At 41.7% G+C, this 23761-nt stretch overlaps 1 protein-coding gene across 5 annotated transcripts in view; it reads right to left on the bottom strand.

Annotated features, from left to right (window-relative positions):
• Positions 1-23761, bottom strand: part of Nfia (nuclear factor I/A) — a 537878-nt gene that overhangs the window by 67618 nt on the left and 446499 nt on the right. For all 5 annotated transcript variants that reach the window (NM_001436591.1, XM_087660433.1, XM_087660436.1 and 2 more), the window contains 1 exon segment: positions 9267-9395. In NM_001436591.1, coding sequence (NP_001423520.1) covers positions 9267-9395 — 129 coding nt within the window.

Raw genomic sequence — 23761 nt, 5'->3', positions numbered from 1 at the left:
TAAAGGAACCCGAAATTTTGAGCTAATCTTTCCTAATACATAGTAAGGTGGAAACTTCTTTTAAAAAAAATTTGCAGTGGTGTTTTGCTCGAATGTATTCTGTGTGAGGGTGTCGGATCTCATGGTACTGGAGTTACAGAGAGTTGTGATCTGCCATGTGGGTGCTGAGAATTGATCCAGGGACCTCTGGAAGAGCAACCACACTCTTAACCTCTGAGCCATCTTCCCAGTTCCAAGGTATAAATTCTAAACTGAAACCAAATAGCTACAAATATTGAATACATGCACATTCTAGGAAATCCTATAAATGCTTCAAAATACATGTTCTTGAACATTAATAATAAAGTATTACCATCATCATCATCACCATCATCACCATCACATGGGGCTCCCATACTTTGTTTCACTCACATGTATGCATACATTCTTTTATTTGAGGACTATTTATTGAGTGCTCCTGGGCAAGTCATAAGGTGGAGGGATTCAGGGCAGAAAAAGACATGGTAACTGCCATTTAGAAACTGCTGCCTTCATATTAACCTCTCCTTCCCTGTTGTCTTCTTACCATCTGTGCATGTTACAAGCCCATACTCCTCCAACCATTCATGGCGACCTTGATTTCTAGGAAGACGGTCTTCGTGCTCATAGTTCTCTGCAGTGTATTTTTCTTGGTCAAAACTGGGAGATCCAGTTGACTTTAGCTACTCCGTGTTTCATCACAAAGAGCAGGAGGATCATGGACTTAGAAAGCGTTTAGAGCATGTAAAGTTTTGATGACTTCTCCAAACAGAGACTAGCTTGACTCTTTGAAAGCTGCACAACAAATTTTTGGTTTATGGGACTGTCGTTTTGGTATATGTTATGAATATTTTCAGAATCGTTTGGCGCCTAAACAATATTCTCCCTCCTCCACCCTTCTCTCTCTCTCTCTCTCTCTCTCTCCCTCTCTCTTACACACACACACACACGCACACACACATACACATATACACACATACACACACATATACACACACACTCACACACATATACACACACATACACATACATACACTCACACACTCACACACACTCACATACACACACACATATATACACACACTCTCATACACACACACACACACACACACACACACACACACACACACAGATGTAGCGGTTTAGCTTCACCTGCAATCGCTTCATTTTAATTTCACAGCACCTCGTTGTCTTACAAAATTATTTGTTTTCAGCGCACTCTATTTTGCATACTGATAAACAGATGGCAAAAGGCTTGAGATGGGGTTAAGCATCATGCTTGTGTGTACTCTGACAATGCCAAATGCCATGGTATTTCCCCATGAGGGTGCCCTTCTTTGTCTTGCTTGGCATCTGGTGCCTCTCCTAGCCCAGTGTAGGTCAAGCCCGTTTTCTGAAATGCTTGGTACTGTATATTTCTGAGTTTGGATTTTATTTTAGATTTAAGAATATCTGTATAGACTTACCAATGAAACAACCCTACCCTGAGAGTGTGAAATTCAAAATTTACCAAATACTGAGCACCAATGTGACTCCCAGGCTGTGCTCATCTCATCGGTGCTCACAGGCCCACACTGTGCGCGTTTTTGATTTCAGACTTTCGGATTGGGGTTGATCAGACCACCATACAACTGCTGGCTCTTCTCCTCAGCTGCTAAGTGGTAAGCACTCTGGGGATCAGAGTCAAGCCTCACTGGCTCCCTCTATGCAGCAGCTCTAAGAGTACCGTGTTGGTTGTGAGCACTTGGTGAACATCTGTGGGAATTAATGGGTCAGCAGGTGGTCACGCGTGTGGTCAAGTTAACTTTAACATCTAGACAAGCCAGAACGGCTTACAACATGTTTGAAGTGACTTTTGCCTCACAGAAACCATGTCCTTTGTTAAAAGCAAGGGACCAGAGGCTGAGGCTGACGGAGAAAGAAGATGTATGGGTTGTTAAGGAGAGCTATATAAAACAACCCAGTGTGATAACGTAGGCTCCGTCATGATTGTCAAAACAGCTAAATGGGCACATCATGTCTTGGACTAGTCAGGTGTGGGACAAACTAAAGGTTTAAATGGAGGTGGCTTTCCCCCAACCCTCAGTGGCAAAGTAAAGGTTAGAAACTACTGAACAGGAACTGAGGAAGATGAATTCTGCTCTTGGCTCAGATTGCTACCTGTAAGTCATATCAAGTTCATGAGAAACTGCTTGCTAATATATCACTCCATTTTCTATTAATTTACATAACCCAAATTTTATACATATTCATTACATTCAGCTAGAACCCAACATCTATACCATGGACCCGCCCTTGTTGCTAGAACTAGTCATACAGGATAGTTCTGAGCATGTGAACCTACAAAAGGTTGGCTGATGAGATGTTTCAGTGGGCAAAGGTGCTTGCTGCCAAGCTGGAAGAGCCTAATTTAATTTTTGAGACCCACGTGTTAGAGGGAGAAACTTCTACAGTGTGTCTTATAACCTCTATACATGCAGAATACCGTAATATGCCCACATACACACAATAAATAAGTGTGAAAAGAAAAGAATTATAAATGGTTATGAGCTGGTACCTCATAATCTCTGTTTTTTTAGCTGAAAATGTTGATGGAAGTCAGGAAGGTGCGTAGTGGTCATACTGAGAAGAGGCACCCTCTGACTCCTGGCTTTGCTTGTCTGTTCTGAGTTACTATAACAAAATATCTAAGGTAGGTGCTTATAGACTATGTGCCTGTAGACTCTGGTGACCCGTGACTGCCATGCTGGTCATAATGTGACAGAGAAGCCGAGAGAGAAATGGTCAGAATTGTCACATGTATAAGCAAGAACATAGGAGACCAGCGAGCAATCGAGGTTTTCAACAACCCCCCATCAGGAATGAATCTATTCTTACCAATCAGACTTCGACCTTCCTTAGGAGACAGCATTAGTTTCCTAAGAAAGAAGTCTCTGACATAGTTACCTTGCTCTAGACTCCCTCTCTTAAATGTACCAGGACACACACATAGCAACACTGGGGACCAAAGTTCTCCTCCATGAAACTTTGGGAAACCAACCATATTCAAATCATAAAGAAGTCTTTTCACTACTTGGTATCATTTGGTGGCATAATAGCACAGAATTATACTAGGTTAGGTTTTTATTTTAACCAGGGATTCAACCTGGGCCATCATTTCCTGCTCATGGGAGACTTGCACCCTACTATTGGGGTATAGCCACAACCAATTTTTAATTTACTTTTAAATCTTACAATACAATCTCACTAAGTTACGCAGGCTGGCCTTAAAGTCATTCTGTATTCTAATGAGCTTTGAAGATTTTCCTCCCTCTGCCTCTTGCTGCATAGCAGGCCTGTATCACAAAGTCTGGCTTATAATTTTCTGAAGTCATTACTTAGGGTGTTTTTCTGATATCCGTAGACACGTTGTTAGGTCACACTGGGACACATTAGGCTGGATGATTCCTAGAGCCCAGATCTTTGCCTTTGGCCTCCCAGTCTGTGATTGAAGCTACTCTTTCTGAATCTCTAAAGCACAGTCGTTTTCCTTAGTGGGAAGTATTAAAGTGTCATTTCTCATTAATTTTAAAAACACAAGACTTCAGGCAGAAAGATAAGCTTCAAGAACTCTCATATTTTTAAGAAACTTTAAAATATCACTGATGATCACTCCAAATAATTCTTAAATGGAGTCAGACAAAGGTTGGAACAATGGCTCAGCTGGTAAAGGCTCTTGCTGTCCAGCCTGATGACCTGGGCTTATTGCCTGGATCCCATATTGGGCAAAGAATCCCTGGAAGTCACCCTCTGACATATACACCCATAGCTATACACACAAACACACACAGACACATACACTTGCACACACACACATACACACACATGCACTAAATAAATGAATGAGTGAATAAATAAATAAATACATACATAAATAAATATAAAGAGAGACAAAAGCTTGAGGGCTTAGTTTCTAAAACTGTGTATTGTATCCTCAGGTGAAGTCATATGACTAAATGTGGGGGTTGTCCAAAAATTGGCAGGACTAAAAGGTCTGCATACCTAAAACATAAGTCAAAATCAAACAGGCAGCGAACCCAAGGTGGGTCAGTCACGTGACTACTGCAGCCTTGGTTCTGAGTGCATATGTACTTTCCACTCCACATGGCATCCACACCACATGACACCCGTGAATGCCACCTGTGACACCTCAGCTCAGAGCTGAGACTCCTGAATGCCATGAATCGAAATGATTTCACATACAGTCTTCTGCTCTTACAGCAGCAAAGTGCTTTGACTTTGGGAGACAAAGAGTGTTTTTCTACCATCGTTTCTCAGTATGTAGGCACTGTATTAATATTTAGATTATATTGGAATATTTGGCTTTAAAAGTTGCTGTTTGAGTTTCTGACTTGAGCTATATAAAAAGTAATTTAATGATTTCTGACTTTGGACAAATTTCCTAACAATTTGTGGAATGACACTAAATATCTGTGTATTATGTATACATATATGTGTATATACGTGTGTGTGTGTGTGTGTGTGTGTGTGTGTGTGGTGTGGTGACATTCTCTGCACTAATTAAAGTAATGATTCACTCTAAAAATAATGAAGATGCTTTATACCTTGCAGAGTCAAATACTCTACCAAAATTTAAATATATGTGGAAAATTAATAAACATATTCATCTCATTTATGACAAATTTGCTTTGGTCTCAAGAATGGCTTCATTGAAGTTTAACAACTTTCCTGTTCTAGGTTATTCCAAGACAGTTTGACCCCTTTGCTTGATTCTAACTATACAGAGAAATAGGTGTTGAAGTATTATTCCCAGGGTGTGGATAGTGCAACTGAGTCCACAAGGCTAAGAGATATATCAAAGGCACAAAGAAAGCCATGTCAGAGAGATTAGTCTAAGGAATCCACATGCCTCCACCATTACAGTGCACACAGAGAAGTGGTCCGAAGAGCAGAAACTAAAACAGACCCCAGCATCCAGAACCAAAGACTTCCTTAGATCATCACAGGCGGTTCTCTGTAGCTGAAGGCTGCGGTTCCTCACCAGCTTAGGAAGTAGCATGTGAAGGATTTTGCATATGCGGCTGCTTTCCTTCTGGAGCACTGGGATGTTTTCAGGGTGTGTGTGAGATGGGGTGGGGGCTGAACTTCTTTTGAGTGTGTAATTACACAAACTTTAACTACTTCTAATTTATGCATTATGTTAAAGCCCAGCAGGTGAGGAAAAAGATGTAAAATATGTGAGCGATGCTGGTCTTGGAATATCTTATTTCAGGTGGAGACGGACTTGAACATTAACTGAGAGTGGAAGACAAAGCTAGAGAGGATGTGCTGGTACGCAAAGCAGCGGGAGGCTGAGGAGCGGGACGAGATGCAGGGCGGGTGCAGCTGAGGCAGCTTCCTGTCCGAAGAAGCACAAGTTGAGTACCCATAATCTAAAAGCAGCAAGGCTGGAATGCGCAAACCATAGACTTTTGAACACTGACAGGACACGAGTTCATCACATTACACCTGGATGCATGTGGTAAGCTCAAGTGTGCCAAAATACTATATAAATTGCACTGTGGGCAGGTTGTGTGTATAAGATACATACATACACACACACACACACACACACACACACACACACACACACACACACACACATATACACATCCCCTCTGACAGTACAGTTCTTTCTAGGTGGAGAATTTCAGAAAAGTAAACCAAAGCACCAGGACTACACAATTGGCATACATAGAACAGATTCAAACCCTGGCATATTTGACCCTCTAGTTTTGGTGCTTACCTGCTTCTATAGACAGAAGGCCTTTGTCCCCTAAAATGCATATGTTGATATCTTTTTTTTTCTTTTTTCTTTTTTTCAGAGCTGGGGACTGAACCCAGGGCCTTGCGCTTGCTAGGCAAGTGCTCTACCACTGAGCTAAATCCCCAACCCGCATATGTTGATATCTTAATTCCAATGAGATAGTATTGGAGGTGGGACGTTCAGAAAAAGGCAAAAGGTTTCGTTTCTATGATCTGAAGAGAAACTTCAGTAGAAGATGGGACCTTTAGGAGTCAATTAGATCAAGAAGGTGCAACCCTCACAGATGGGTACCTAGATGCCTTACAATGGGAGTCAGAGAGAGTTGCGTAGCCCCTCTACAGTAAGAAGCCAGTATCCATAAACAGTGTGTGAACCTTTGCCAGACACCAAGTTGGCCATCAACTTGACTTTGGACTCCCAGTCTCCGGCGATATAAAGAATCACGTTTGTGCTGTATATAGGGTACTCAGTCTCTGGTATTACATTGTAGCAGTCAACACACCTCCAGAGAACCATTATGATACCGTGTCTCCCTGTCAAGGTCCAACTTTTCTGCCTTCACTCTGCAGTCTTTACCCAGAAAGGTTTTCCTTGTAAATGAGACTCACCACATCCCCAAACACAGTTCAGTGTTGCAGTTGAAAATAGAGCCGTCTTTTTATTGGGCAAAGTGACCTTGCTTCACTGTAGCGTTGTTAAGAGATCGGGCTTCTGGCCTGAGACTGAGATACCTCACACAGTTGCTGCTCACTGGTTGCTACTTGTCGTGGGGAGTTTTAGGGAAGGCAGCACAAATCTTGCAGAATGGCGTCAATATAGCAGCCTGGTCAGTATACCATGTGACTCTGGCAGGAAGTCATATGCCAGGAGCCTCACTCTTCTCCTCTCTGAACCTGACAGAGGACACACATTGGCTGGAGTTTACTGTGTCTGGCAGTGGTAACTTTGCAGACGCACAGGTGTCTGAGGATGCCCTCGCATGCACATTCTGTTCCCTGTTAGTCACTGCCTGCTTCCGGAGGCCTTTCACGCCTCAAACTTGGCTTCATCTTACAATACTAGTCTTTGTCTCAGATGTTGTAGGCATGAGCTTTCCAAATGGTTCAGAGGACAATGGAAGGGAACACAGAGCCCACAGGGACTGTTTCAGCCACCTTAAGTGACAAAAATCTCAACTTAAAAATATCTTAACCAACAAATGCCCTAGTTTGCCCGTCTTAACTCTTAGCGGAGGGATTCTTAGCACAGAGAAGCAACTGAAGGGTATCATCACCCTACACCAAGGCCTGTGACAGACCACTAAGGGGTATGAGGGGGTTAGTGAGGATGGGTACATGAGCAAACTTCCCAGAAAGGATAAGGATGCTGGGACTTGTCTTGAATTCTGGTGAAAAACAAGGAATCTTTGGTATTCCACAATTCTTAAACTAGGCTTCTATTTTCTCATACATTTTTATGACTACCAATGTGAGCGGGATGTCAAAGATCCATGTGTTGTGTGCTAAGGAAGTCTTCTCTGGCCCAATGCAGTGTGATTAGTTATCATGCACTTGGGGGTAAGTACTAGGTAGCCATAGCATTTCACAGAAACACAGCCCGAAGCCAGGTCACACAGTAGGTCCCCTTGGTATTTTTTGAATAAAGAATAACACATGTATATTGTTTATGCCCTTCAGAGTTTCCAAAAATACTGCTTTCCAGTAATTTTCACATAAGAATGTGAGTTTGAGAGGAAAGGTTCCTTCTCTGATGGGACCCTCGCCTTGGTGAGGACAATGTAATACCAGAAGGTATACAGGAGTGCGAAGGCTGCCTCCCCAGTGATCCTGGAAGCTGTTCTTCTCCAGCCCCACTGCCCTGTTGCACTGTTTGTTTAGAATAGCTGCCATGACTATGGTTCTGTTAGATTTGACTTCAATGCTATCCATTTGTTCAAGTCTCTTCATTTTATACAAAGGGACAGTAGCCTGCTACACACCAGTGTTTCCTAATGCTCACTTCCTTTCTTCTGTTCTACGAGGGCAGGAAACACTGGCCCCAGTGTCTACACAGAGGCTTGTACTCAGTAAATCTTTAATGAACAAATGAAGGAAATTCTGCATCCCCATCCTCTGACATTCAGTTAACATTTGAATATGTTAAACTGACAATAAAAATGATATATAAAATACATATCTTCCTCGGACCATAAATATTCTGACTCAAAATGGTTTCACACCTCCCATTTCCTGCTATAAGTTTAGATGCTCGACACATATTAGTGGTAAGGGGATGTACTACTAACTAATTTAATGACTTGTTCAAATACTCAGATGTAAATTCTCATTTCTCTATATGATGTATAATATGTATATACAATATATATGTATATGCACATATGTGTGTATGAATATATGGTAAGCATCCGTGGTTATACCATAGGTACACATATGGAACAGTCAGAGATCCTGATGAGAACATTGTATCTCTAAGGATGAAGTTTCTTGACATAGAATTTGCTTCCCGTGCACCCCCCCCCATTTTATGTTAGTGAGAGTTTTCACATGTGCTTTGTGTATCCCTCTCAACTACAATATTTCCTTTCTTGGGGTTATTACAGTATGCATAAATGGATTCAGATTCATAAATGAATTCAGTGGGCCTAACAGAGTCAGTTTTCCCAGGTATATGTCAAAGTAGACAAAAGACTGTAACTTTCCAGGGTGCTTTGTCATGTCAGCTGGTACATAAGTGACCTAAAGGACAATCTGGTGGAGGGGTGCAGATGTGGTCACAGTTAGTCATATTCCTACTGTGGGAGCTTTGTAAATAAACTAATAAATATTTTCATCTTGCAATAGGATCAAGTTAAGTGACTTGCTGACATCCTTTGGGGGTTTAAGGCTTGTCTTCAATGTGAAATACAAATCGTATTTCTTGTGGACACATTTTAATAATAAACTTAAAAGGACACCAGACTGAAGTAAGGAAAACATTGACATTGCAATGAAAACCAGACAAACTATCTACCACTTCAAAAGGAGGGGATGAAGACGACTCGTCAGCACCCTGACGCAAACCTCAACACAGAATGCCACATAACTGTAGCGATTCAGTAAGGATGGGAGGCCGAAAAACATTTGTCACTTGAAAGATATGTAACTGACCATGTGGAAAAGCACTCACCAAACACCTCACATAAGGCATGCGCACGTACAGCGCGGGGGCACATTGGATTTTGGTCCCTCAAACGGAAAAGGCTTGTGTCTGTTAACTTTAGAGCAATAGATTGGATGTCAGATCTCGTTGGTCCCTAAAGTTGTCAGATTATCCTCTAGTATAAGAACTGGACCACTCCCTGCCTCGCAGTAGTGTACAGGGGAGTCCTCGCTGTCTCCCCACTTTGATACTTGGATCTCAAGGTTATGCTATAGATCCTGTGGGACTCTGGGGAACAACTCACCTCTCGGTCCTGTTATGACAGGTCGGTGATGCTGTGTGAATGCTGTTCCGAGGGAGGAGGTCTGCGAAGGGGAGGGGCTGCTGAAACCAGACTTCTCAGACTTCTTCAGAGTGGTTGGAGATGGCATGCCTGGCAAGAAGGGGTGATCGTTGAGGCAACTTTAATCTACAGAGCAACAGTTTGTGTGACCAAGAAGACAACACTTAGAGAGTGGGGGGAGGGGGATAAAATGGAATCATCTGTAAATGGAAATGTATACTAAATTGCTTTGAATTTGTCACAGGAAAGAAAAGATCAGTAACAGAATGCTCCCCACCTTCAGGCAGTTCTGGAAGTGGTTTTAATCTATTGTTTTAACTTATAGTCCATTTGGGAGACTGTTGACCTCCTCTGTATGGGGGTTTCTGTATCTTGGGTCTTCAGAGTCCTCTGCAAAAGGCCTGCATTTTAAGACCTTCCTATCCCAAGTAGCTCTACCAGGTAGAGGAGGAGCCTTTAAGAGGCGGGTCAAGGAAGAGACTACTGAGTGGGATCCCAGGATCTGATCCATTCATCTTGCTCTCTTGCTTCCTGGCTAAAGGGAAGCAGTTTTATTTACTGTATTCTCCACACCTTGCTGCCAAGCACCAGTGAGTCTGGGAGGTCTACCTGATCATGAACTAGATCCTCTAAGAGCATTAGAATTCTCTTCAAAAGCTCCATCCCCCCCCCCCCGTACTTCTTATAGTAACAGAAATCTGACTTACACAGGCTTCAACTTTTCCAGTGAATTTGTCACGTGCCTGTGACCTTTGGGACCCTTACAAAGGAGGCTGCCTAAGCACACAAAGGCAGCCACACATGCAATCATTTTGTCTTGTCAGTTACCTTATTTCAGCGCCAAAGCATTTTTCTACACTTTAAATAATTTAGCTTTTTTAACATAAAAATGCCCTTGATAATAGCGGCTCAGATGTTCTTTCAGTGAATTATTTATAGAACAGGAAAAGAAAAGATAAAAGTAAAAAAAAAAAACCTTAAAATACAAGCAATTGGGACTGGTTCAGTAAATATGGTCTAACCAATGAAAAGAATACTGTAAAAGAATAACAACACGGGAGATATTTATACTGTAACGCTGACTGAAAAGCCAATTACAACACGGGATGTTGCAGTGCATCAATCACAGAACGCACGACATAATTTGCGTGGTTTTTTTTTTCTATGCAGAGAAAGAACTGGGAGTTGTGCGTGCTCTGTGACCGCGGCTCCCTCAGTGAGTTACATTTCTGTGGTTTCCCTTGCTTCCTTTTGCTTCCTTGCCCTTTCTATGATGAACGTATATCACCTCTGGGCTAAGGAAATAAAAGAAAACCTTGTCTTACAAAATAGCATTTTTCTACAGTGTCTAGGATTTTTCACAACATTTCAAACTTGGGAAATGTGCTGGAAAGAAAAGTACTGGGGGGAATAATGAGATAAGAGCTCGTCGTGATTACTAGATTTGGGTGTTCTCAGCAACTGTGCTAACAGACACAACTGGAGGCCCCTGTGCATTTGGGGGAGTGCCAGGTGAGACGACAGAGGTTTAGGTATTTAAAAAAGGAAATGACGTCAAATCTTCATATCACAGGGCAAATCTGGAATCTCAAGTCTCCAGCATAAATTGATCTGCACTGCATCAGAAAAAGAAAGGAAAATCATTTAAACATGTCTACTTATGATTTTTTTCCCCTTTGATCTGAGAATTACTTGGGAAAAATAGAAAAAAATAAGTAATTGGTCTGTTGACATTAGTAACTGTCACTGAGTAAGTGCTAGTACCATGAACGATGGTGAGTATTTTTATAGAGAGAGACTATACCTAGACATGTCTGTTGTTTTATTTTAAATTGGAGATTAATGCTATTCTATAGCATGATATCCAAATGCATCTGGGTATGAAGTGTATCTAGGCCTTTTCTAGGTTAAATATGTTGATCAAAGATTCTAAAATGTACCAAAGTATCCCAAAAGATAATCTCTCTCTCTGTCTCTCTGTCTCTCCCTCTCTGTCAGTCTGTCTGTCTCTTCTGTGTGTGTGACCGTTACACTCCACGTACAGACTGCACTTTTACCTGTGACTTCACACATAGATGGCTTTGAAATGACAAAACTCAGGCTTTCATCTCAAGAGGAAAACAAACTAGTCAGTGCACTCCTAACAAGTCAGATGCAAGTACATGTTGGGTGGCTGTGCGATTTCATGCTATTCACACTCCTAAATCAAACTCATCTAGGCCAATCCCTATTCGATTGGAATTAAAAACAAAATTTTCAGTCCTAGTGGCACTGATTATATTTGTTGAAAAGACTACAGATCACACCATACCAGTGTGCCAACAGCTAGGGCACCCTGAGGTTGTGGGTGAGCAGTCCCTGCCAGTAACCTAAGCAAAGCATTGCAATTCGACAACACTGCAGGAACGCCTTCAGATAAAAAAAGTAACAACAAAAGTGTCAACAAATCTCCCAAGCCATTCAAATCTCTTCTGCACAGTGGAAGTCTTGGGCTACCTCCTATTCTACTACTTTAAATTCAGGCAAATACCGGAATTACATGTTAGGAAAGACACAGAAATAGAATAGCAGTGGAAAATGTCAAAACTTTGAAGACGGAGGATTTTATTTCATTTTTTTAACAATGGAAGCATTGATGGAATCGTGATACTGAACCAACAATATTGAAGGGAGCAAGTGACTGACTCAAGAAAGCTGTGGTTTCTTCAGAATGCTCACCGTTCCCCTCAATGCTTGCTGGGCAAAAATGGAACTTTGAGCATAACTTGGACAATAACAGGTGGAGAATGATCAAGTTGCTGAGTAGTTTTTAAGAAATTGCAAAATACGGGCTTTGGGAAAGGCCAGTGGTCCAAGTACTATCATCGAAGCATAAGGACCTGCATCCAAAACCCCAGGACCTACATAAAGCCAAGTAAAGCCAAGCATGGTTAGTCCCTGCACTCCTATGACGGGGTAAAGCCAAGCATGCTTTGTCCTACGCAAGCATATGCAAGTATATGCAGCCCGTGTGGCAGGGTCTTGCCAGCTGGCTAGCCTGCGTCACACAGTACAGCAGCACAAACAGTGAGAGACCCTGCCTAAAAACAAGGTGGGAGGTCTAAGCTCTGAGCGCGCGCGCACACACACACACACACACACACACACACACACCTCCTTGAAAGAGTTAAAGAGGGAAGAAGCATAGTCAGCATGTAAGAACAACATGCCAGACTATGTCTAATCTTCTAAATTTATCACAGTCAAGTAATATGAACCCTAAGGCTGTCATGAAGCTCAAAATTACTTTGCGTTTTCAATTTTTAAAGACTTATATTGAGCCCATTTTCTTGTTATATACTCTAATATTTTTCTACATGCATAATGTATGTTTTGGTTAATTTGTTTTGTATACTTAATTGACCAGATGAAATTTCAAAACACGAGTAAAATACTCCGTGTTAAAAGCTGCAGAATGTCCATCTCGGCTTCTGCTTTTGAAATAGTTTGGCTTTTTAAGTTACTTTGACCTTAACTCCTTGTTAAAGCTTCTCTCACCAATTCCCTCTGCATTGGAGTTATAGAATTATGGTACAAATGATAACTTTAGGGATTTCTGTTACAAACCAAATCTTTAACCTTGGTGCGCTTCCTAGAGTAATGAAGCTTTAACCAAATCTTTAACTTTGGTGCACTTTCTAGAGTAATGAAACTTTAAGAAAGCCAAAACCTTGGTCCTAAAGCTAGAACACTGAATGCTGCCAATGACCATCAAGACTTGAAGGAGGACCCTAAGCTCCAGAGAGGGCTACAGAGGGAACAAGACCATGCTGGCACCCTTGAGAGAGACCTGAGCTCCTGGTACTGAGACTGCTAACCCTGGAAATGGGACATACAAAATCTGTGTTGCTTTCAGTTGCTAAGTATGTGCCAACCTGTCATCTGAAATAAGAACCAACAGGATTTTCGAATTATGTATAGCAACACCTGCTATTCACACTCTCTAGATTTCAAGAAGTCTCCATTATTTTTACCTACCTAATCCTAAATTGTAAGGTTTTCCTCTAGGACACACTTAATTCAGAGAAAACGACACCACCTCATACAAAAGGGAATAGGGTATAATTTTCTTGGGGTGAGGGGAAGAGAGATATAATTAGTGGTTATTTTTTCTTTTAAAAAGATTAAACATGTCTGAAAATAGTTATTTTCCCCTGATTCTTATAAGAAGTAGCTTTTAACAAGTAAGATTAGTTAATATTTAATTCATTAATTCTTAGGTTCTCCTAGAGAAATTAAGATTTACCTTAAGTCCTGAAAAAGGAAAATAGAATCATAATTTTAACTACTCTACCCCCAGATTATAGGCTTTACCAGAGACTTTGATCAAGAACTCCACAGTAGAAGCTGAGAAGGAATTGCTACAGGCACTACAAGGTTGTCACTACTTAAAAGGCCTCCAAGGGCTACTTTCAGGGATTATAGGAGCAATGGTGGCAAGGGAGGGCAAACCATAAATTTAAATTTCCAATGAGAGTGAAAAATTAATTTAATGAATTAATTTATTTTATGTATATGAATGTTTTGCCTGAGAGCATGTATGTATACCACACGTATATACCATAGCCTGGTGTTGTGGAAGTCAGAAGAGGCCTTTGGAATCCCTGGAACTGGATTTATAGATGGTTGTGAACCACTGTATGGGTGCAGGTCAAGTTAAGGGCAACAAGCGCTCTTAACCAATGAGCCGTCCCTACCATCTCTGGACAGAGATTTTAAAAGGACACTAAGGCGAGGGAGTGCCACTGCTAGCTTCATCAAAAAGCTAGTACAGATGTCATTTTTCTCAGGCAGTTGTCCAAGTACAGTCTATAGGTAACCTTGTCTCATATGTCCATTGCTGGGGTTTGGGGCATGAAATTCAAATTCCTTTCTTCAAAGTGTCATAACTAACATAGGAAGCTGAGTTTCAAGGACTGTCCAAGTGTTACAGTCACGGAGTGTTTGAGAGAAAATAGAACAAGCCACTTTGCCCTTCAGGTTTAAGGTTCAGTATGAATCGGGTTAGAAGAGCTCCCCAAATGCTGTGAGGCTGGTCTCTATCAGTGGTTCTCAACCTTCCTAATGCTGTGACCGTTTTCCACAGTTCCTCATATTGTAGTGACTCCCTCAACCATAAAACTGTTTTCACTGCCACTTCATAATTGTAATTTTGCTACTGTTATGAATTGTAATGTAAATATCTGTGTTTTCTGATGGTCTTGGGAGAGCCCTGTGAAAGGCTTGTTAACCCCCAAGGGGGTCATGACCCACAGGTTGAAAACCACTGGTCTGTATATGGTATTTGGCATAGCCTGGCTTTTCTCTTCTTTATTGTCAGTTTCTAATCCCCAGTGACCATCTGTATGATGTACCTCACTCCAGGTCAGGATTACTCCAAGCCTAAAGGTTTCCAGACACCTTCATTTCCTGACTCAGCAGAGACCCAGTGATATCAAATTCCTGTATATTAATCATTTCCAAAAAATCAACAGAAAACAATAAAACTATAAATTAGGGAGTACCTACTATGTGCTGTGTACTTACAAATATCTTAATTTCTTAGATTTTAATTTCAGATATGGGTATTATCTTTGCCTACCTACAATCTACCAGTGCAGGTGTTACAGATTAAGGGATGTTAAGAAATTTACTCAAAATCAGGACTACCTTTTAACACCCTGTCCTTGGCAACTTGCTGGACAGTCAGGCTAGACAGAATTTGATTGTAGCCTCATTAGACAGACTAAAGATCTGCTAAGGTAATGTTACATGCAGACTCAAAGCACCTTAAGTTAAGCAACCATGATTTCTGCTTCTTGAAAATCAAGATGAATATTAACATTCTGGAGCACAGAGGATCATGGGTAATTGAACTTGCAAAAAGCACAAACAGTAGGCTAGGTCTGCCACACATAAGGACAGGAAGGAGGTATGAAGAACTTTCTGTAGGTAGGAGCAAGTCAGGAATGCTTGGGAATAGTCCAGTAGATGCAAGGTTGGCTCACAGAGAGGAGGACTATGGGAGTAAAGATGGAGAAGGTGAGGGGTTGCAGCTAAGTAAGTGCAGAAGCCTGGATTTGAACCCACACACCCAAAACTCTTTCTCCTTTCCATGCAACACTCTTCTAAGAATTGAGCATAACCTTTCTTTGCCTTTCCTTCTCTATCCTCTCCCTCGGTTTCCTTTCTATATAGCTGGTCTAAATTCCTGATCCTGCTGCCTGAGTTCCCTGAGTGCTGAACTACCTACCTACCTCAGGGTAAGGGTATGTACTGAAAGGAAGGAACTCTTTACTTCTCTGAGTGCTATCTCCATGCCAGGAGCTGGGTTACATCCAGGTTATGAGTGGCAGTGAAGAACTTTTCTTTGTGTAAATGCTGTTAACCACTCTTATGATTGGCCTCTTACAGGCAGGCACTTAGATTACACCTTTCAGGTGGCACTGTGGGGAACAGGAAGTTACTCCAGTGTCAATTTCACTGACATTTCTCAAGCTCAGGATGAAATCCTGGACTCATCTCCCCAACTGTAGGACTGTGAGACATTCTACGCCCTACCCCTGGCAAGAACAGGGCCTTTCTAGAACTATCGCAACTATTCCACATGATTCCACCAGATTTAGCAGCCGTGATGCTAAACGAAGATGCTGAGCGGGCAGACTCATGACCACTCGAGGAAACTCTGCTCTAGTAGTTGTAAACATACAGTATGCGACATGAGGATGTAGCTGAAGATAGAGTGAGTACCTTCCTTAAATTTCTGTAGTAGTGATAAAAAGCATTAGGGTTCACTGTAACACAAACTTACTGTAATTAGCACACTGGGTAATTGAGAGGTAAAACACTTGGCTGTTAGCTCTTTTCAGTGAACAAAAATATCTGGACATCATTTTATAATGGGGAGAATACACTGAAACTAAAAAAGCTTCTAAACGCTATCCTTTCTATGCCATACTCAACCATTTAAAGAAAACTACAAGGAAATCTCTGGAAGAATTAACACCTTATAAAGATGTCCAGGTGGTTTAAAAGGCTTGGGGACACAGTGACTTCTTCAGGGTTTTGTTGTTGCTTATGGTTTTTCCTGAAAAAGGAGCATGGAGGACATCACTATACAGATCATTCTAGGGGAAAGAAGTAGTGATTCTCTGATGTACTCCGAATGTTCTCTCCTGAGGGAAGAGCCAGGTACAGCTATGGAAAATCAACCTAGACGTAAAGAAAATGCACCTGAGAACCTGGTTTCTTGGGCAAACTGATGTCACTTCCTTTTTTCTTAAAACAAGAATAACAACAAAGCAAACAAAACAAAACAACAGCAAAACCCCCACAAACCCACACAAACACAGCCCAGCAATAGGACAAGAACAAAGTGTGTGCCTTGCTTCCCATGTGTCTAGGAGACAGTGTGTTCTCTATCTATCCCATTGCCCCCGGCCTTTCTTCCTACCCCATGTTATGGGATGGCCCAGCCTTGGCTCAACACAGCAATCTCACATTCACAGGACTGTGAGTAAAGAGAAAAAATTATGAGACAAATGATTTTTTTCCTGCAAAAACAATTATCTGTGTAACACGGTAAAGCATTTGTTCATTCTGTTTAGATACACAGCTGCGAAAGCCAATACTCACGCCTGTTTGGCTTGCATCTGCCTTGTCCAGTATGGTGGATGCTAGCCACACGAAGCTACTCCAGTACACATGCATTAGTTTACAGATTCCATCACCCAGCGTCACCACACTTTGGGTGTTTAGTCATGCGCGGCCGATGGTCACAGTGCCTCACAGAGCAGGTGCTTGTGCTGGCACTGAGGTAAATGTTCTATGTGGCAGCTCTTGTGTGTGCAGGGGTAACTAACGTCCTGCTTTCTCACCCTCTGGGGCAACGGTGGCGACTTTACTTCTCTGGATGTTATTGTGAAAGACAGGCGTGTGAAGGTCATGTAAACTCTCTAAAAGCCAAGCCTGTGAACAATCTGGAAGAATAGGGAACCGAAAGGCTTTTCTTCTCACCTCCTAGAAGCCACGGCAATACAATGCTTGCACTTCATCAAAATCCTTACTCATGCTCTTCTGAGCAAATAACACTAGCCCCAGTGATACCAACTTAAGCATCTATTAAAATATGTCCCTGCCTGCTACTTAAACCATAATCAAATACTTGGGATTTGAGGGTTCCACTGGCAAGATTTAATCAGAAAACTATGTGGAGTAATGGCGGCAGGAGGGCTCTATTTACCTTAACAGCTCTTGGACACATGGAAAGCACCTATCACTTTATTTGAAGTGAAAAATTTGAAGCTGATTGAAACATTTCATAAGGGAAAGAGAATATAATTTTAGGCCTCTTCAAATCGCTTGAACTGTGAAATCAAGTAATAAACACAAGAAAAGGTTCTGTCAGCGAGAATCTCAGCTTGGTACAGTCAGCGTTTTCTTGCTAAACCTTATTATGGCAAAGCATTTGATGCTTCGCCTCTGTTCGTGCTCATCCCCACAAATAAACTCCACTGACCTCCACCTGTTACTTAGTGAAATCTGCCTGCTATCCTTCATCAACCCTCTTCTGTATCCTGGAAGGCCTTTGAGTTACTGAGAGAGTGGGAAGATACACTTGTGCGGTAAATTGTACTGATATCTCTTTATAACAATTCAGCAATTCACAGTTCAAAGATGAAGCTACATGGTAAAAGAAAATGGATTTTTTTTTTTAAAGTCAGTGCTTATGAATGTTGGAAAGGGGCAATGCATTTCATCATTTGGACACAGTTTTTCACAGAAAGTCTTAGGCTACAATTTAATGCAGACAACTTCAAGCCCATCCTTTTCAGGAAAATCTGACTATAAATGATGCCATCATTTCAGATGAGCCCAAAGACCATTTCAAAGTTTAAAAATATTTTGAGTTCAAGAATACTTATCGCACTGATATTTTGCAAACAAAACAAAGCACCACATCTCAAATACATCGTCATGCGTGCAAAAGTGCCACAGAATTATTAGCAGTGTTCAAACATTCAAAAATCAAGAGAAATTCTGATACCAATCATACAAATCCATGAGTCACTACAGCCCGGCGGCTCGCCGGATGGCTGTTCCTTTAGAACAACAGCGACAGATCAAACAGAGTGAGTTGCATTTCTAATGATTAATGCTGCATTCGACAGAGGAAGGGTGTCTGTCTAATTACATTACACACTTATCTGTGAGGGATCAGCAGCGTGTTTCTGCTCTCTGTCATTCTTTGTGACAACATAATGATAGATCCGTTTACTTACGAGTGCAGTTATTAAAAACCGTGCTGTTTTCTTAACTGTCTTCACGTCTTGGAAATATTTTATTAAAAATTACTTATCTGACACTAAGGGTAAATGCTTGGCAGAGCTTTGCATATCAATTAAGAAAATGAGTCAGTTCCATTCAATCAATGTCTCCGTTGAGTGTCTCATTCGAGTTCAGTGAAACTTGCTTCTCCAAGAAGCTTTGATTTGGGAGCTAGTGACTCACCCTCTCCCCCAACTTGTCTTATTTATCCAAATTTTAAAGTTTGGTTTTTGCTTAGACTAAAAACTGCTCATGGCCGACATTTTCTCTGGAGTCATGATTTAACACTTGTTTTTCACATTCACACCTTTTTTGGAAACTCAACACAAGGATCCAATTTTAAGCAGACAACTCCCCACAGGCCAATCAGAACGGGTTGCTAGCAGTGCACCATCGTTCACAGCTTTTTCTACTCATGGGATGAACTTTATCCAGCACTTGTGAGGAAAAGGTCTTCATACGGGCTCAGAAAACAACAAAGCAAATGACACTGGGCACTACAAGTGGCTATCCCCCAACGCAGTGACTACTACACATGTCGAAGAGGACACGCCAGTCTCCTTCATTATGCCTTCCACTCAGAGTCACATGACAATGGCTTCTAACTTGCCCCTGATGGGGAAAACCAGCTAAATATGAGTGTTGTGTTTAAGTAGTTCCTGCTCTGTTCAGATTTTATCTCCAGCTCTGGTGTTAGTCAACTCAAGACAACCGTCATGTAACCCAAATAGTAGTGACCTGTAACAAACCATTTTTCTGCAAACTCTCCTAATGCGTGGCCAGGACAAAAATTGATATAAACTAAATTCAATGGATCTGTGTTATGAAAGTTTTTCCCCTTTTTAACTAAAGGCATCTTGAGCCTTCAGTGCTGAGAGACAAACTTACAGACATAAGCACACCAAAGGAGAAAAATTATTACTTAAGTCTTTTGGGGATAAAATTTCTAGAAAAAAAAAAACACCCACTGATGGAAAGAACTTTTCAAATTAGAAGCAGGTATCACCACCTCAAAATGACAAATATCAAATAATAACTGGACCTGAGGCACGGTCAACTTTCCTTTCTCCTTTTAATCCTATATGTGAATTGGACATTAGAATAGAGACCACCTCCAGTAGATAGGCATGGCCCCCAGTAGAGGGATGAGGCCACTTATTCTCTCAAAATTTTTAATCCAGAAATGTTCCTGTCCAAAGGAAAGATAGGGACAAAAAGCATAGAACAGAGACTGAAGGAAAGGCCATCCAGAGACTGCCCCACCTAGAGATCCATGCCATCTGTAGACACCAAACTCCCACACTATTGCTGATGCCAAGAAGCGCTTGGTGACAGGAGTCTGATATGACTGTTCCCTGAGAGGCTCTACCAGTACCTGACCAACACAGATGCAGATATTTACAGACAACCATTAGACTGAGCCCAGGGAAGAGCTAGGGGAAGGACTGAAGAAGCTGACGGGGACTGCAACCCCATAAGAAGAACAATATCAGCTAACTGGACCAGCCAGAGCTCCCAGGGACTAAACACAGAGGAAGCCAGGACTCCAGATACATAAGTAGCAGAGGATGGCCTTATCTGACATCAGTGGAAGGGGAGGGAGCCTTGATGCCCCAGTGTAGGGGATGCTAGAGGGTTGAGGTGGGAGTGGGTGAGTGGGTGGAAGAGCACCCTCACAGAGGCAAAGGGGAGTGGGGAGAGAAGTAATGGGATGGAAGGTTGGTAGAAGGGTGATAGGGAAGGGGGATATCCTCTGAAATGTAAACAAATAAAATGCTTAATAAAAATTATAAAAATATGCCAAAATAAAGACAATGTATGTTAAAACATAAAGAACAGGCAGTGTGGCTTCTGTAAGGGCCTCAGGAGTGCTGGGAGGCAGGCAAGGATGCAGAGCCATGCCCACAAATGCTCTCTTCTCGCTGTGCACTACACGGCTGAAGAACAGGCGATGTGTTCTGACTGGCATCAAGGCCAAGTAACTCTGGTATTTGGAAGTCACTAGAGCTAGAAGCTGGCGGTAGCTGAGCAACTCCCAGGGTAGGCTTTCTAACGGGACAGAAGCAGGGGGCACTACATAGGACCCTCAGATAAGGAACAATGCTCTTACAAGTTCTGATGTGCTCAATGCATTTCTGTCTATGCCAGTGGGAACTTTAATCCCTCACTCCATGTACAGTGGGACATGCCAAGAAATTGGAATTATTTAAAATAAAGCACAGGGACACACAAGGCCCACATCCCAACATGGCCGCTCAGGAGCCTGGTTTGAGTGAGCTCTGGACATAATCAGTGCCTAGTGGCACCCTCTCTCCACAGTGATGCAAGGCACTGGGCCAAAAGCAGGCCCTAACATCAAAGAAATAAGAGAACCAAGAATCATAGTAGCCCTAGATTTAAGACTCCAAAAGCTCAGATAGGCTTTTAGTTGATAAAAAAAAAAAAGGTGGGGAGGGGATCAGTAATCCTTGGTTCTGAGAAGTCGCAGCAACGAACTGCTTTTAACATGCAACGCCATTTCAATTTCGGGTTAATTTTTCACCTCTAAGAGATGTTGTAATATGAGGGGACTTTTGTATGCTTGAGTCCCCCTCTCATCTGAGGGACAGACACTGTGATCAGGCTGGAGGGAACCCTCTCCGTTGGAGCACGTGGAGTGCTGTTCAGACACTACCAGGACTTGTCTCTGATTTACTATGTGCATGTGAGCACTTCCCAGAATCTCCTCGGACGCACTTCACCCATCATCTCCAAATGGGTGCCACGTCTTTGATTAATTGATGAGTTTATGATGTAACTGAAGCCTGTGGATGGATGGAGTTAGATGAATTATTGTAATCGTCTACAGGAAAACAGGGGTCAAGCACACAGGCCCACCAGAAGCTGACACCCTGAACAGAGAGACAGGGATGTATGGGTCCAAAGATTTCCTTCTTCCTCTCTTCCCATTCCTCACAGAGAAGACTCTTGCTCGGGAGTATTAAAGAACTACCTTATTAAAAAGCAGCGGTTGTCTATTTCAACACATACTACAGCATAAAATCATTTAATATTTAAGTAGATTCCTTAGTATGGTAGAGAACCAGAAGGTAAATGAGAGAGAAATCGGCCTGTAAATACTACCATAAGTGATATGGGATCTGATCTTTTTTTAAATAAATTAAATGGGTATATGTGAAATAAACACATGTATGTTTAGCTCACATGTATGCATGTATGATATATGTATGTATGCGTATATATAGTTGAGAATAAAGTGTGTTGCCATTGGCTACCACTGTTACTTATAAAACACTTATATATTTAAAATTCCAGCAGCGTTCTGATGACAAAAATATTAGCCAATATATCTTCTTTATTAATCAAATTATGGCCTGGCTCATATCTGCATTATGTTTATAAGTCTAGAAGATAAGATCGTTACTTAAGGAGATTCTTCTTTTTATATGAAAAATTTAAACTACCTTTTCTAGTTTTTATATGAAAGATTTAAACTACCTTGCAGAAGTTCAAGAAACTTTTAGCAATATCTAACAGATAATGCAAAATATGGGATCTGCAATAATTGTGGTCTATCATGTACCTCTATCTGTCTGTCCTTTCTACATCCTTAAGTCAAAACTCTGTAGTTTATTAAGACAGGGAGATTTTGGTCCATATGAGGTGTGATGCATTTTATTAGCTCAGGGTGGACCCAGCTCATGTACTTCCTGTGGAATTTCTAAGGTGCCTGCGATGTGCATGCTTTTTCGGGTGTTCTCGAAACACTTGGCTGTTGGGAAGAGAAAGACACAGGGACCAGGCTTCACTGCTGCCCAGTAGTCATGGGAGGGCTGGTATAAAAGCCCTTCTCAACAAGTGCACTGGGAGACTGTGGCCCAGGCCAATCAGTGAACTCCCAAACTGTGATGCTGTCTGCCCTCCACACCTCATGAGTCTCCTGACGGACTTAGCTATTCAAGCCCTTTGCCCCTAGTGAGTCATAGTCTCTTAGAAGCCAGTGTCTCCCTTTTCTATTTTCTATTCCACCCTCCACTTTGCACAGGGCTTTGCACATTATGCTTCCAGAGGTGTAGTGTGCATGCCATCAAATTCGATAGTATCACACCTCTTATAATACTTCAAAGTTTTTCCAGTATTCACCAGCAGACAGACGCACTATTTCACCCAAGTTCTATTAAGTATGCTCTGTGTATATTGAAGGGACCCCATGGGTAATGGGAGATACAGTACTTTGCACGTAGTGAGAAGCCAATACACGGTAGCTTTTGTCTTCTTCCTATCATTGTGTGATTTCTCCCAGGAAGCGAGACTCCCGAGCCGCTTACAGAGAGAGGATTTCACAGTGAGCCTCGCCAGTCGGCACTGGCTCTGTCTTTATTCCACCCTAGAATATTTACACAACCCCACTTTAAACATGAAATAAAAGGATTCGGTGACTTGGGTAATCTATTATTTACACAAGACCAGCTAAAAAACACAGCGTTAGTTTTCTTGGGAGCTTCTGTATTTACGAAATTATGCCTCTGGGTTCTCCAAAGTCAAAGAAACTCCTCTTCTTCCTTCATCAGAGGTGCTCAGTACTCTGATGTCGAAGTGATTGATTGGATTCAAAGGACAAGATAGGATACACGTGGTCACCAACTTCATATTTATTACTCAGCAAATATTGATTGAATGTCATATTACCAGGTATTGTAGGCTGCTTTGGGGGAAAAAAAAACCAACCAAGTAAATGGTAATTTTGTTGGCCACGCTTTGTCATATATGCATGAGGCATACAACACAGCATGTATGTGCATGTGCAAAGACATCTTTCTCCTAGTATACAGCCTTTTAGAGTCTTATAGAAAGGGTTGGCTTCAAGCATTTTCTGACATTAAGAAAGCAGCCTTGATAAAAACGTAGGGACATTTTTGAAGGGTGATGAGAGCACTCATTTGGTAACGGGGCTTTCCTGTCATAACCCTTTATTTAGGTGACATTTCTCTGGTAAGGCTCATTAAGAACAGATCCTTGTTACTCTACTGGTGCTCTATGGCACATCATTCTCTAATGAGCAGGTGCCAATACTAAGGAGATAATGGTGGGAGAACACTGTCACAAATGAT

Source organism: Rattus norvegicus, chromosome 5 (assembly GCF_021556685.1).
Source record: "Rattus norvegicus strain SHRSP/BbbUtx chromosome 5, alternate assembly SHRSP_T2T, whole genome shotgun sequence".
In the NCBI taxonomy this organism is placed as follows: Eukaryota; Metazoa; Chordata; class Mammalia; order Rodentia; family Muridae; genus Rattus; species Rattus norvegicus.
Note: the sequence above shows the minus strand (reverse complement) of the source record. Positions and strands in the feature narration are given on the sequence as shown.